The sequence below is a fragment of the Melitaea cinxia genome, chromosome 11, assembly GCF_905220565.1.
Source record: "Melitaea cinxia chromosome 11, ilMelCinx1.1, whole genome shotgun sequence".
NCBI classification, from domain to species: Eukaryota; Metazoa; Arthropoda; class Insecta; order Lepidoptera; family Nymphalidae; genus Melitaea; species Melitaea cinxia.
The window spans coordinates 6,215,732-6,228,322 of NC_059404.1; the positions used below are offsets into that span (position 1 = coordinate 6,215,732).

The 12,591-nt window shown below is 35.0% G+C and overlaps 1 protein-coding gene across 1 annotated transcript in view; it reads right to left on the reverse strand.

Annotated features, from left to right (window-relative positions):
- Window positions 1–2,876: 2,876 nt before the first annotated feature.
- LOC123657860 (homeotic protein ultrabithorax) overlaps window positions 2,877–12,591 on the reverse strand; it is a 100,955-nt gene continuing 91,240 nt past the window's right edge. The window contains exon 2 of the mRNA XM_045593361.1: window positions 2,877–3,178. Coding sequence (XP_045449317.1) covers window positions 2,877–3,178 — 302 coding nt within the window. The remainder of the gene's footprint in view (window positions 3,179–12,591) is intronic.

Consider the following 12,591-nt stretch of genomic DNA (forward strand, 5'->3'; position numbering starts at 1 on the left):
TCTCAGACAATAAATAAAGAGCTGAGAGAGTTGGCTCGCGTCGTGGTGACTTCACATAAGAAAGATCTCTCATCTTGCTCAGCTGCCGGGCCGGCCCTCGTGTACATAATGATATATGCAGTATCGACGGGCGGTCGATGGGCAGACCCCCGCCCGCGCCGCACTATCGGCAACACTCCTTTTATTTCCAAGAAACAGGTCCACGGGAGCCTTATAAAATTGCGATATTTTAATAAGAAACCGCCGCTGAATATCAATTAATTTGCCAAATAAAAAACTGCCTGGCCCGGTACTGATTAATCAGTCATGCATTATTCAAGTTTTCGTCTAATTAACTTGGAAACCCCTGGGTACAATATTATAATGGTAGCGATTATATGAAAATTTTCTCAACCTTATATGAAGGAGACAATCATCAACGCTTTCGAAAGTTTTATTATTTTCAATGCGTAACTGCAGGTGTCTGAAACTGGTTGAAAGAACGCAATAAAAGCAATGTTTAATGGAACACGACCGGTTCTACGCTCTGGACCTAATCAATAAAAAAAAGTTCAAAATGTGTCTATCGAGCAGAGAATATAAGATGATTATGTTAAAATATGATCATAATTATTGCTGAAAAAGAAGAGGAGGGCTCCGGGATGGTTAGAAAAAAAAAATTAAGGCCGGCACTTCGTTATGGTAACCATAGTCGTTGCATCGCGACCTCAAATGATCAAATTATCGAGAAATATATTGTGTTTTTGCTCTTGCATCTGTCTTTCCAACGTTAATGTTTTGGTATGTTTTAATTAAGTGAGAAACATTGCGCGGAACTAGTCATTATTCTTAATCGCTCATTGACTACCGAGCTCGTTAATGTTTTATTCAAGTAAAATACTGACATAATTAACTCGAAGCCTTATCGAGTGAAACTATAACATTGAGGGATTACGGTTATTAAATAAAATAATAAACTCTTGTGTTATTTTTAATATTTAAATTAAACTAAACAGCAACACCACGGTGAATTCCCTTAAAATTGAGTTGTTTAAAAATTCGTCTTACGCGATACGTCCCCATAGCAGCAACCAATAATTTTTCGTATCGAGCCAAATAATTATCTGTTATCGTGGAATTGATTTCGGTCGAGGACCAAAAAGATGGCGACCGATCGCAGACGGCAAAAATATTGCACACCATGCATTTTTCACTTCTTGCACGTGTTAGTCTTATAAATTGCGTCAAAAAACAAATTTGAAATTCTCGATGTATAATTCATGCCCGCCTGTAATCGAATTTTATCTTTATAATCTATGACTTCATTTTAAATATTACTTTTATGAAGTCCTTATATACAGCATAAAAATCGAAACGATGCTTGCTGTTGATATTACTTTTTTCGGGTTTGTTCAAATGTTTTAAATTCTATACCAAAATGTCGCTAGCTAAATATGCTAAATTATTCAACATTTCTTAATATCTCAAGACCAACAGCGAGATAAAATCTGTGAAAAGAACCTACGCATGTTTCCTTCATCGATTCATTAAAAAAAATGTTTTTTGATACTTTTGACACTTTTAATGTCTGATAACAGTGTCTACTCCAATTCATTGACGTTTCCACGCAACGATAATTCGATAAAGTCATTATGCTTATGAAATAATGAAGACCTTTTCGAGGCGTGCGTATTTTTATTTGTTTTTGTTTAACGCCTAACGGTTAGTCGTGCTGCTTTTAAATCTCTCAATAATAATATAACTAAAATTTGATACTTGGACGGTGTTTCAAAATTTTTTATATAATTCAGCGACTGCTTTTATTTAGTTTACATTTTCACAAAAAAAGGTTGCCGAAAACAGTGAAGCACAGTCCAATTTCAACAGCGGAGACGGTCGGAAAGATCAAAGGCGCATTCGAATTGACTTAGTAAATTAAAACATTGCAAAATAGCAATACCGTAGAAGTCTCGCTTGGGCGATTTCAAAAATGGCGTCGCACATCGACTGGTGACGACGAGTCAGTTTTTCGCAACCGTCTCCACTCGATAAATAATGCCGCGGACTTTGACAAAAACTTACCTAGTCCTGTCCGGTGGCCGGCGGCGCCCGCTCCCTTGCGACCCGCCCCGCACTCCCTCGGAACTTTTTCTGCTCATTCCACGGCGCCGGCGCAATCGCGAACCGCTCACTTCCATTATCATCGTCATAAACCTAACTATTTACACGGCCAATCGCTAAAGTAATACCTACTTATAATTATGGCAATTTGTTAAACTTCACCGACTATTAAAACTGCAGGAACACGACCACGTATACGTACACTATACTTATGCGAGAGTATTGAAAGATTTGATGGCGCGGTTAGTAGGTTTCACGAGTCCGATGATATTGCAGGTAGACGATTTAACTTATGACTGTTTACTTAGCGTTAAGGGTACGAGACCGGGTCTCTTTGGTAGGAATATTAAATTTGTACAATGTAACAAAGTCCATCGCCGACGCTGCCAGTTGAGGCGTTACGGTAGCACATCATGAAAAACCAACTACAATAGACCTACACTATGTTACACGGAAGAGATTTCTAAAAATTGCACTGGTTTCCAAACGCGAACATTTACCACGAAAGCGCGAATTAAAATATGTAAAATTCAATAAATCAACAAAAAACAAAAACCGAAACACAAAATAATAGGACCCGTTTCTATTCTAACATTAAACAGTTTATTGTTCCTTTGTTCTTAGAAAAACATGAGTCTAATTCAATATAATTAATTTAAAAAAAATCACAACAACCGAACAACACTTAAATAACGAAAATAATTACAAACAATTTACAAACACAAGCTAAAGAGTGTTCGGCGGACCGCGATCATATCGCTCGCTAGTGGCGTACTCTAGTGCTCGGGGTGTCCCTGCGCGGCCGCCGCGGCTGCTGCCGCCGCTGCCGCCGCTTTCTGAGCTTGCGCCTGTTTCTCTTGTTCGTTTAATTCCTTTATCGCTTGGATCTCTTTCTTTAATTTCATCCTTCGGTTTTGGAACCAAATTTTAATTTGTCGCTCCGTGAGACAGAGCGCATGGGCCATTTCGATGCGTCTCCTCCGCGTGAGGTAGTGATTCGTGTGGAACTCTTTCTCTAACTCTAGCGTTTGATATCTAGTGTAGGTTTGTCTCCCTCGTCTTCTCAAGCCATTCGCTCCTGGAACAAAAATAAATATTATAAGATAAATGCTTAAATGTTACAGTTCATTGCTCCCTTACAGATGTCACTTGTTAAAGCGCCCACTTCAACTTAATAGAGAAAAAAAAGTTTCAGTAACTCGCTTAGGGTTTGATCGTTGAATGGGAGTGGTTGTCTTACGCAGCTTAGTTGAAGCGACGTACAATTGCCTGTGACGACAGCTTCATTTCGTTCAACTGCCAATATTGATAAATGTAATGGCGTTCTACACCTTTCATTCGCCGAAGGGAATTAGTATCAGTTACAAAGTTAATTATAAGTCGAATGCAAAAACAATTCGTGTATGCAAATTTATACCTGTAAATTCTGACTATCATATCAATACGTAGATATTAAAAAACGAGTTATATAAAAGTCACTCAAATTACAGCGAGCCTGTAGTTTCATACCACTACTTTCACGAAAAGGTCAGATTCGGACATAATTAATGTACATCAAATCTCCTCCTTACTTGAAATCTCCGAATCGGTTACCAAGAAATCGATTCGCGGGACAGCCGAATACGAGGCCAACAGCCGCGAGTCGTGAAAATTCGATCACGTGCTTTAGGGCTGCCAATTATAAAAATAACTACCTTAAAACAGGAACATTTCAGTGAACCATAACCACAGCACAGTTACTCTTAAGTATATAAATCAAAAATATCGCTCAGTTTTTTTTTGGAACATTTAATTCGCAGCCCTAACCACATTACCTGTAGCGTTGAGCTTATATATATAAAGTCTTCATTGCATGTTGAACTCTTAATGTATAGGATTGCACGCATGCTGAGCTCAATTTTATTTCTCTTCGAAAATACTTTGCAACTTGCGTAACTGGTTGGGAGCCAATAAGGAAGGGCTTTGTAAATAATGATTTATAATTACCTTTTCCTTTAAAAGTATATGAAAGTTGTAATCGGTTACTGTCCCATGTCCGAGCAATTTACTTATTGATTCGTAAAACAAATTGGATAACCATATAATTTTAAAATGCGTACATCTTTACTTACGTAGGTATAGCATGCTAAATTAATGTGCTTTATAAGATTATGTCAAAATATATGAATAAATTTGACGTATGTTAAAACGTGTCAAAGCGTCTTAAGAGAGTGGTCTCATATAACATATTGCTTTTAAAATTGATTCAAAAATAAAAACATTTTAGAACGAACCCGAAGAGCGCTTCTCACAGTGTAAAAGGGTTGCCAACCGATTTAATGGCTTAATTATCTCAAGTACTCTGATCGAGGCTGCTTTTAAAGCCACAGTGCATGTACGGCTTTATCTGTACACTTTATTGAATAACAGCTCAAGTAGACTTAGAAGTGTTTAATGTATCAACTTCATCAATAATCCGACTTAAACATCAAATGTATCTGTATTTTCTTTCAATGTTATTTTTCCTCTCTTGGCAATGTATAAACGCATCAAAAATATATTTTTAAAACAGAAAGACTCATAAGCATTTTGTGCTTTCAATTATCTACGCTACATTGTTGCATTGATTTTGGATTCTTTATTCCATACTTAAAGTACCGCCACCTTTTTAATAAATAAGGTAATCTCTCTGCACGGGAGTAGTGCTTAATTGAGTGACGCTAATTGACCAAGCCGTAGAAACTTGAGGGCGGAACGTAAATAGGGGCTTTTTCTTTTCTTCATTACGCTGCCTGTTTCGTACTCGTTTTACAGCCATAAGGTATTACGTGGTTAAAAATAACACTTCTAATATTATTTAATTTGACCATTAATCTTTAATCATTCTTCTTTTGCTTTTTATTACGTAAAGCAATTCCAGTAATTTATAAACATTTAAATTTAAGTATTAAAACGAGACGTAAATTATATCAAAGCTACAGTCTAAGCAACAAGCCTTCGCTTCCAACTGTGAGCAATTAAAAGTCTATGGCGTCGGATTAATTAGAGAAAACCAAGAATTCTCATGCGGTCACGCTTAACGATACACTTGCTTATACAAAATATAACCTGTTCTTATATACGGGAACGCAAAAAATATTTTTGAGGCCATTAACAGAACTGAAAAATCCTTTTCACGCATGTGCGACTAATTAAAGCTCATATTACTTCAGTGTCAATTTGCGCCTTGTAAATTTTTCTCAAAATCCTGCGTATGCCACAACAGCAATAAACTTGACAGAAATGACTTCATTAAGAGGCGGGTCTCGTGGCTAGCAAAAAAGATGCGTGATAGACCCTAATAGGTATATAATGACGTTGAATATTTCCGTAAGCTTCAAATCTTTAACATCATCTGTGTATCGGTTTCCGGAGTCGAGTTGCAAGGGAACCACCCTTCGAGTTGATGTTTTCAAATCTAATAATCTTAAATGTGTGTACCACATAACGACTGTTTTGAAAGCATTAGAAGAAAATGTCTAATAACTCAATATCAGAAAGTCAAAAGTTAGTTAAATAAATGTTCATTCAAATACAAACATGAAAGACAGTAATAATGAAAGTTTGTTTCTAAGTTTTAATAAACATCAGACATAAGATGGACGACAACAATTCTACGGAAATCGACGCAAGTCGTTCCCAAGATTCTCTCCAAACAAGTGTCAGGCCCAACCCGTTTTGCAACACGTGTCGCAAACAAAAGAAACTTGTCCAACCTCCCCTTCCCACCTACCACGGCCGGGCGACAAAAGGATTGCGCAAGTTATATTAGTCGTAAAGAATTTTGGACTAAGATCTATAGCCTGTAAACCGCCCGTAATTCTCAATGTTCCCGCAATCGCTGGGGACATTCGCAACAACTGTTGTTTGCTTCAATGTTTTAATTGTTCCTAATTCGTAAAACTTTTCTGTGTGATTTACGACTGTTGTGTTACTGGATCGCTGGCTTTCGAGTGTGAGTTCTTTTTTTAAGTAAAACATGTGGCCGAAAGCCCCGGGAAGCTGTTATTCACACTTGTAAAATCATTAGAATATAGAAAACAAAAAGCAATCGAGCTTATCGAAACCGCAATTGTTATACAGTAGTCAGTTAGATAATTGTATTTCAACAGAGGCGTGGCTCTATCGCGCGTATATCTTACTAGAATGGCCGCATTAAATCTGATAGAATCGACAATATACCCACGCACACAATTTTCTTTGATAAAATTATGTAAAGTAGATATTTGCCCGGCAAGTCTTAATGAGACGAATTAAGATAAAATAGTTCGTCCGATTGCGCCGAACATGCGCTTTCAGGTTATAATTGTAACTGGACCTTGTATTCACTGGATCAGTTGCGGCAATCTGATTCATTTAATTTAACAACCTTCGATAATTTCTTAACCGTGAAATACGTCTTACTAGGTTTAGTTATAATGTCTTGGGTGAAAACACATATAATACCTACTTAATCAAGAATCGCCAACCCAAAATACATGTCTTATAACTTATTAACCTATATCTCTCTTATTATGCATTCTAAGCGACTTGGTTTCATACCCAATAATGAAAATTAGTAGGTAGCGATGTACCTACATTACTATATTTTCAGTTTTCCCGGTGTCTTGTGTATTTATGTAAACTTTACATATTAAGCTAAGCATGTGTACGCGTGTTGCCGGAGCTACCTCCTGGGTGGTCCGCAATCGACCTCGACGATTATAAAGTATATAACCGCCGCGCCTCTTTCGGAATCTACATGCGTTACACAGGTCGGACATGTTATTAGTCGGCTCTTAAGACCTTATTTCGAATAAAACAAGCTTATTCATTTAAAGTGATAATCCGAGATCCTTACAAAAATCTTAATTAAGATTTGCAACTGCCTTGTGACATGTAAACATTACGCCTATTTAATTTGTATTACCTACTTCGCGTAATCAATAACTCCACGACTATTGTGAAAATAGACAGATTTTCAATGACATCGTATACATTTAATACACAAAATCGACCCGTATACAAAATGTAACTAATTTTTAAATAAAACCTCACTTGAATTTACGGTACCGATACGTGTAATGTGTAATTAAAGAACCATTTAGTACGGCTAGCAGAAAACTCTCGGATTAATTTATTCAACACTGTTTGTATCCAGTAAGGCTAGCCATATTCCTATAAAAACTATATAAGAATTGCAATGCAATTCTTAAATTGCTTCACACTGTTTTTTAAGGCAGCACATACGAGACAGTTCTGAACATAACAAGTCGATACATAAGTATGTGCAACAAACGTGTTCACATTTTAATTATAATAGGTTTTCCAGAGACCAGTAAAACATTGTCGTTATCTACTCAGCAGAGTTCCAATCAGTCCACTAGATGTGTATCGACTTAAGAGGCTGCTTGTTATCTCAAAAACACAATATGAATAATACATAAGTGTCCGATGCGGTATACCAGCGTACACTTAAATTGGCGAAGTATAATTGATTCAACGGTTGAAAATGAAGGAACTTTCGTAATGAGAAATCGTTTTTTTTTTTTTTGTAGTCTGTACTGAAATCGAATAACGGGCTCGATTTAAATTGGTTACATTGAACTGTGTACATTGAGAGTAAGATTGTGATGTAAAATTAAGTGAAGATAAAACGTGAGTATCAACAATTCAAAGTTAATTCAATAATATGTAAATGTTTGTGATCGAACATAAGACTAATTGAAAAGGCAATAATTTAATGTAATTACTAATTCATTTAATGCTATATAGATAAACAACTTACATATATTTCAAGATACTACTAACAATAAACATGATACAAATAAATTTATTCATAAACTGTATCGGTTTAAAGTTATTTTAATCGATAGATGCAGGGTTCGAGAGACATATTACGTACATACGTAAAATACCAATAAAGATAATAATGTATTTAATTTATTTACCAAAAGATATACGCGCAACACCCGACTGTTATAAAAAACATAGTAAAATGCAGCGAACAAGAAAATAAAATATGTGTCTTTTTACGCAATGGAAGAAGACCCTGAAGTCATATAAGCGAAATGTTATTAAAATAATTACGATGGATGGATGACATGCCACAATATTTTATAAAAACGATTAACATTTTCGCACGCGAAAACATCGAATGTAACCTCGCCCTTTTTTCTCGTTTTTAACCCATAGACCATAAACGACGCTGACATTCTAAATGCAAATTTATTATTGGTTGTGAAAATCATCATTTTACTTTTTATATAAAATTAAAAATTTACAAAGCATCGTAAGCCAGTTAACTTAGTTAAAATAACCACTGTCTTATAAAATTTTATATCATTATCAAATTTTTAGTCGAAAAGATGGTTTCTATATTATCTCTTATAAAATGACTCAGCGCATCAAATGTGCACCCCAAAACAATATGTAAACCCTTTTGACATCGTTTTTCAGTATATTGGTTCCGTATTAGCCCATACGTCGGGGTCGAATGCAATAAAAATTGAACGTCCCTCCGGGATTAGGCTAAACCTTGACGTATGTGGCACGGAAAAGCCTTAGGCTTTTTCTTTTGTACGGGGAAAGCATTGCGGGTAATTTAAAAATCAATTTCAAGGTGTATTCACAGCATCGATTTCGTTAAGCGCGTTCAGAGCACAACGCTTAAAGGACTTTCTATGTCAATAAATATGATGTATGTATTCGTTACTCACAATGAATGAGTCAATAAATCTATAATGCATGCAGATATTTGATTTACGAGGTCGTATAACGTATAAATTGAATAACGCTCCAATAACAGAAACTGATATCTAAATTCATTTCAAAATTGCTGAGGGGGCGCAATATAATTTTATTTGTAGTCTATACACTTATATTCATCCACGTAAATAATTTTTACAAAAATTTAGTATGTGACATCGCCACTAACAAGACGCAGCTGTTACGATCTTTCAAACGGAGACCATTTTGAAAAACTCGTTACGTTTTCGAAAATAGAATATAAAATGTGTCACTCCTTCCCTAATAAATCAGCCATGATTAACGTACGAAGCGCTTCGTGTGACGGAGCAGTACCTCATTGGGTGGCGCGGTCGCCATATTGCACTGAGCTTGTAGCTGTCAAACTTTGATATATCGCAGCCCGCTTTTCTTCGTTCGGATTAGTCTTCGTCTTGTCTTAAAATAACGAGCTCATGCGAATCATGGTATTGAACAAAATCACAATCCAAAGTGACAATACCAATGGTCCTATTGTGTACAAAAAAGATCAAGTGATGTTTATCGTAAAACATGCCTGGACTTCACGGCTTTTTGATAAATTGATATTTTGTTCTGGAGGTGTAAAATTATAGCGCTACACTGAACGCGAAGAATTAATATATTTTTTTAGTTAATATTTACTTCAAAAGCCATAACATTCTATTCTTTTGCAATTTAAAAATTTATAATGACAATAAAAACGACAGATTTGAACGATTGCATGATTTATTGTGGAATTTTTCTCTATTCGGATTTATGTCCACTTTGTTTCATTTCATACAAAATTTATGTATAAAATAGAACACAATAAAAGGTTTTATTTAAGATCAAAAGATTTAGTATAGCTTCGCTTAACAATATTTCACAAATCGAGCGTGTAATATCTTCGATTCTTAGATGAAAAACATTGTCTTTACGTAGTCCGCTCGAACCGCTTAACTTTATCGGTGCGGTAACAACTTTGATTGCAGACCGCGAAGTAGGCGGGCGACTCTGCCTACATCCACGTACCCATCGTCGATACAAATCATAAAATGTCACGAGCTGCAATTTCACCCTTATGTTAAGACATTAAGGAACATAATTTTCCATAAACGGAACGGTGCGTGAGACGTCCGTACTACTAAAGTGTCCGATTAACTGAACCAACAATTTGCGATTTAACCTATGTAGGTACATGAAAGGGAATCATAACATTCCGATATTAATCTTACTTGATTTTATGTTATTACAGTAGTGGCAGCAGAAATGAAAGGATCGATTTACTAATAAAGATTCTCGCAGATAACATACCATATTATTTATTTATTTATTTGTAATACGAAAACATACTTCCGATTTGGAAGATTGAACAATATTTTATATTAAGGTTCCTTGGAAATAAAATAATTTATTCAAGAACTGATTAAAAAGTTTGTATAATCTACAATTTAGATTTAAGCGGTAATAAATCACAAATAAAACTAAAAACTGAAATCATATAACTTTTCGATAAGCACTTGTTAATATAATATTATTATATGGGTGCTATAAAGTTTTCAATGTGAACTTAGTACATCGTGACTGTTCCTGCTAACCGTACGCGCTCGAATATAATAAAATGTCAGTAGAAATAATACCGACCCGCAACTTGCAGTTCTTCGTGGCTCATTATATTGATAGCCAGTTATATAAAATTTGCTGTAAAAAGACTGTTGACACAAGCCAATTATATTAGCACTGCGGCTCGATTGTGCAATTTTCTCAGTTGTATGTAAGTGAAAAATATGTTCCCATTATGATATATGTACGTTGCGACTACTTTTTATGAACATCTTGATGATTGTTCATATAAATAGTTATATTAATTGAAAGGTAATTTTTTTACTTAGTAATTATAATGAAAATTGTTTAAATTATTTTTAAGAAAAAGTTATTTCAGAATTTTGGTTACTTCCACAGAAGCTTAATATTTAATAGATTTAAACGTTGCGGGTATCGCTTTTGGTATTCACAAACTTAGAATCTCAAAATCTCTTGAAATTTTTAAACTTCATGTGTGTTGGAAGGAAGGAATATTTAGAGTTTTGGTTATCGTCGTTTAAAGAAAGTTTTAAAGTTTTGTAAAGATATTGTAGATTTGAGCCTTTATGTTTGACTTCAAAATTACTGTATATAAGACGTTTTTGAGTATATTTTATTAGCAAATAAAATAAAATGGTTCAGTTGTAATTATTATGAGCAAATAAAATGCAACAAAAGTTTTTCTTTTAAAAATACATATTATCAAAATTTTTAACTCGACGAAGTATATAAAATCGGAAAGCGTATTAAATGGATATTATATACAAAAGTATAGTCTCAGTAAGTACGCAAGATAAATTTGCTTAAGTACGATGTGCATAATGCCTAAATGCGAGTTTCGCAGAAACGGGGACTGCGCGGAGATTTTGTCTGCATTCGAAATAAATATTCTAGATTTGCAGTCTGAATACTACGTTGAGACGTCACAGTTTCATCTGAGATTTATTCCAGCCGAATACAAAAGGAGTCTGTTGAAAGTACTTACCAAGGTTTTCTTATCTTCATTATATTATCTTAATTAGAAATATAATAAAATATTGTTTATCACTAGAACCGACATAACGGTCATTCTTCCGAAATTACTTTATTTTTTATACTATGAAGGTCGTAGAGCTTGTACTGTTTATATTTTGACAATAACGTTATTAAAACTTACCAACACCGATACAACCGTAAAATAATTATAAACAAAGCTTAATTGATCATGTATACTTAATGTAAGTGTTATTAATACACAATCAGTCAAATAATATAAACGATATACAGATCTTACCGACTGCACCTCTGAACAAAAGGTGAAGTAAATATGGTTCTTTATGCCAGAACGATCGTACGCAATCGACAGTCGCGCTAAAACAACCAATAAAACGTTCCCTCAGAAACCTGTGTCAATAAAGATAAAGGAAAACTAATACAAACAGGAATAGATACGTGATAAGAAAACATTTATTCCCTATGTTTAATGCATGATTTGTCATAATTTTCCGGCCTCCCTTCGCTGTCCGTTGTTTTGTAGCGAGGAAATGGGCGCTTATGATTTATTGCTTATCTTATTTATCTCCGAGAGAAAAATTGTTGGAAGGGAAGCATTGGAAGTTTTCCCAGGTTTATTAACAAATATGCTGCCGAGGTTGCTGCGGAGGAGTTATTGCGATTTATACTGTAACGTCCTTCTCGTAATATACACAAATTGATATGGTACACATTTTGATTTACGTAAGCATGTTACAAAATAAATCGTAGGAATGAAGGAAAGACCGTAGTCTTTAACTGATTATCCATAAATATTATAATATGTATTCAAATTGATAATACATTCTTTTTTTTTAAATATAGTAAGACGAAAACCGTGACTAAAATACAAACGAAAAAAAGCAATGCACCGCTGCTCTTTTAAATTCGTTCCTCGTTGTAAGCGGCAATAAAGCTGCGAATCAAAAGTCCGCAATAAATCACAATATGGCGTCCACTGCCCCGTGTTTGCACTCGCCCACATAATCCGTTCATACGGCGGTAAATCCATCCAGCAGTGTCGCGCGCAACACTAAATCATCATAAGAGAATCCCGTTCTATATGTGTATCTAGAGGTACGTTACCTACAACACATCTCGCTCAAGTTCCCCAGTAATATTGCCGAAATATAAAATAAGAATCTGTTCATT